At 32.3% G+C, this 2,516-nt stretch overlaps 1 protein-coding gene across 3 annotated transcripts in view; it reads left to right on the top strand.

The window, feature by feature from the left end:
• The window catches only part of LOC107612619, a 5,186-nt gene that overhangs the window by 2,154 nt on the left and 516 nt on the right, over positions 1–2,516 (top strand). For 2 of the 3 annotated variants that reach the window (XM_021108659.1, XM_016314312.2), the window contains 4 exons: positions 59–210; positions 411–546; positions 1,321–1,405; positions 1,509–1,780. In XM_021108659.1, coding sequence (XP_020964318.1) covers positions 59–210; positions 411–546; positions 1,321–1,405; positions 1,509–1,780 — 645 coding nt within the window. The remainder of the gene's footprint in view (positions 1–58; positions 211–410; positions 547–1,320; positions 1,406–1,508; positions 1,781–2,516) is intronic. The other variant, XM_021108660.1, reaches the window with a different exon arrangement.

Raw genomic sequence — 2,516 nt, forward strand, 5'->3', positions numbered from 1 at the left:
CCGAGTCAGAATGTAAGTTCATCTAATCAATAGCTAAAACTGTTCTACCGTTTGACAGAGCATTGGACTTATATTAGCAATATTAGAAAGTCAGCAGAAAGTTGTGGATGCTCTTGTTCCCCCTATTATGAAGCTTGGTTTGACAAGTATATTGATCAATCTCTTGGCCTTTGAGATGAGCAAACTAATGAATGAAAGAATACCTGAAAGGTACATCTATCCATAGCCTTTCATTCTGCAATGACAAAGCCATATGGTTCCTATTATCTTCTGATACTAACTATAAAAATAGCTGTGATAGGTGCTTAAAGTACTTTCACTTTTATTCTTCTCTCTTACATATTATTTCAACATTATCCATCCAGCTATCTACTGGAAGTGATAGAACATTTTATTATCTTATGTTTCAGGTACACGATTCTTGATTTAATTCTTCGTGCACTCGAAGCACTTTCTGTTATAGATGATCATTCTCAGGAAATATGTTCAAGTAAAGAGCTTTTCCAGTTAATTTGTGATCTGATTAAGTTCCCAGATAAAGTGGAGGTATAGTTTTTTGACTCGATTAAAACTTTCAGAACATTGCATTTTGCTCAACATACTTTATAACTATTGATGTCTATAACCTGGTATTTGGTAGCCTATATATGTATGCATTTTTAATGGTCAGAATATGAATTTGTAGGTGATCCATGCTAGGGTGTGAGATATTGTTGGAGGAGTATGTTGGTCAGGAATAATCTTTTGTCCACAGAACTCATGTAAATACCAAGATTTTTTTTTTTTTAAATTTTCCAATACATCACAAAGTTTTTCATTTTTAAAGTTCAGAATTCTTTTCTTGTTTCTGTTCCTTGTTTCCTTGATTACATCAGTTCATGGGCTTTCAAATATTAGCATGCTTAAAATAATTAAATAACACAATCCATGTTACAAATACAAGCATATGAAAGGATTTAATAGTGGTATTGATGATAAATTAACAATTTTGTTCATATATGTCAGTCTAGATCAGTTGAGCAGAGGACTCAATAATGCAACCTACTTTTTTAAACAAACATCAATGTACCAAATTCACGTCAATGAACTTTGAGATAAAGTGTCGTGGAAATCAAATTTCCTCTAAAGTGGTAACACCTGATTTTTTAAGTTAACATAGAATATCATCTAAATTGGCTGTAGCTGATGAAAGCAGAAGCCAATGTACTCTTGTCAGTTATGGCTCCTGCTGCTTTAATATATGCAATCTATAGATTGCCAAGAAATGGAAATGATTTGGCTAACTTAAAATATATGGTGAATTGTTTATATCTTTTGTAGGTTGGGAACTGCTGCGTTACTGCTGCAATTCTTATTGCAAATATTTTGTCTGAAGTTGCTGATCATGCTTCTGAGATATCACAGGGTAAAACATGTTTCCCTGTCTCATACTCATACATGAACTTCAACCATTTTTTTTTTCTTTCATGATTCTCAGTGTTAATTATTAATGGCATTTTACTTTCCAGATTTTGGCCTATTGGCTGGTCTGCTTGACATATTTCCTTTTGCTTCGGATGATTTAGAAGCAAGAAATGCACTATGGAATGTAATTGCTAGAATAATGGTTAGAATTCAGGAAACTGAGATTAGTCCGTCAAGTTTATATCATTACGTTTCAGTTCTTGTGAACAAAACTGATATGATTGAAGACGAGCTTCTTAACCAACAATTGGTCAACTCTAGTCATGAACAGGAAGGCTTGTCTCCTGGCTCAACCGTGGATGCTAGAAACACATCGGTATCCTTCTCTTTTAGCTTGTTGAATTTATTATCTTTGATTAATGCTCCATTTGGATGAAAGAATCGGTATGTAGGAAGTATCACAACTCTAGCATGTTCCATTTAATTCCATTGTATGTGATCATGATTATATAACTTGGAATCCATACTGTTCCTCCTGCACTAACTGGTTAGTATAAGCTAGTAATGGTTTATATTAAGTGATGACTTATGCAGTTTAAATGTTCGGTTGGAAGGTAAAAGTGAAGGGTAAAACTAGTGAGGGGTAAAATTTCATAGATGAATTTCGTGTATAATTTTAAAGAGTTGATACTTGAAATTTACCAACTTTTCTACTCCTTGTTCTCTAACCAAAAAGTCTCTGGGTTGAACCCTATGAAGCATGGACACTTCGCTCAGTTACTGTGTTCGCGTGTCGGATACATTTCGAATATGATACTCATCAGCACTCATCTGACACGCGTGTCTTCGGTGTCCAACCGTGTCTTAATAGAAAATAAAAAATTCTTTTTCGAACACATTTAGACACACTTAAATACCACCATGTGTGTTCAGCCTTGTTTTTAATATGTATTCTTGAAATGAGTTTAGAAATAGGATATATCATTATTTATTAAAATAATTTTTTTTAAAATATTTTATATAATTAAAAGAGACATTAAAAAAGTTAAAAAATTAATTTATATTTTAATATTAATAAAATATTAAAATATTATTACAATTTATCTAAAAAA

This window comes from Arachis ipaensis, chromosome B08 (assembly GCF_000816755.2).
Source record: "Arachis ipaensis cultivar K30076 chromosome B08, Araip1.1, whole genome shotgun sequence".
Lineage (NCBI taxonomy): Eukaryota > Viridiplantae > Streptophyta > Magnoliopsida > Fabales > Fabaceae > Arachis > Arachis ipaensis.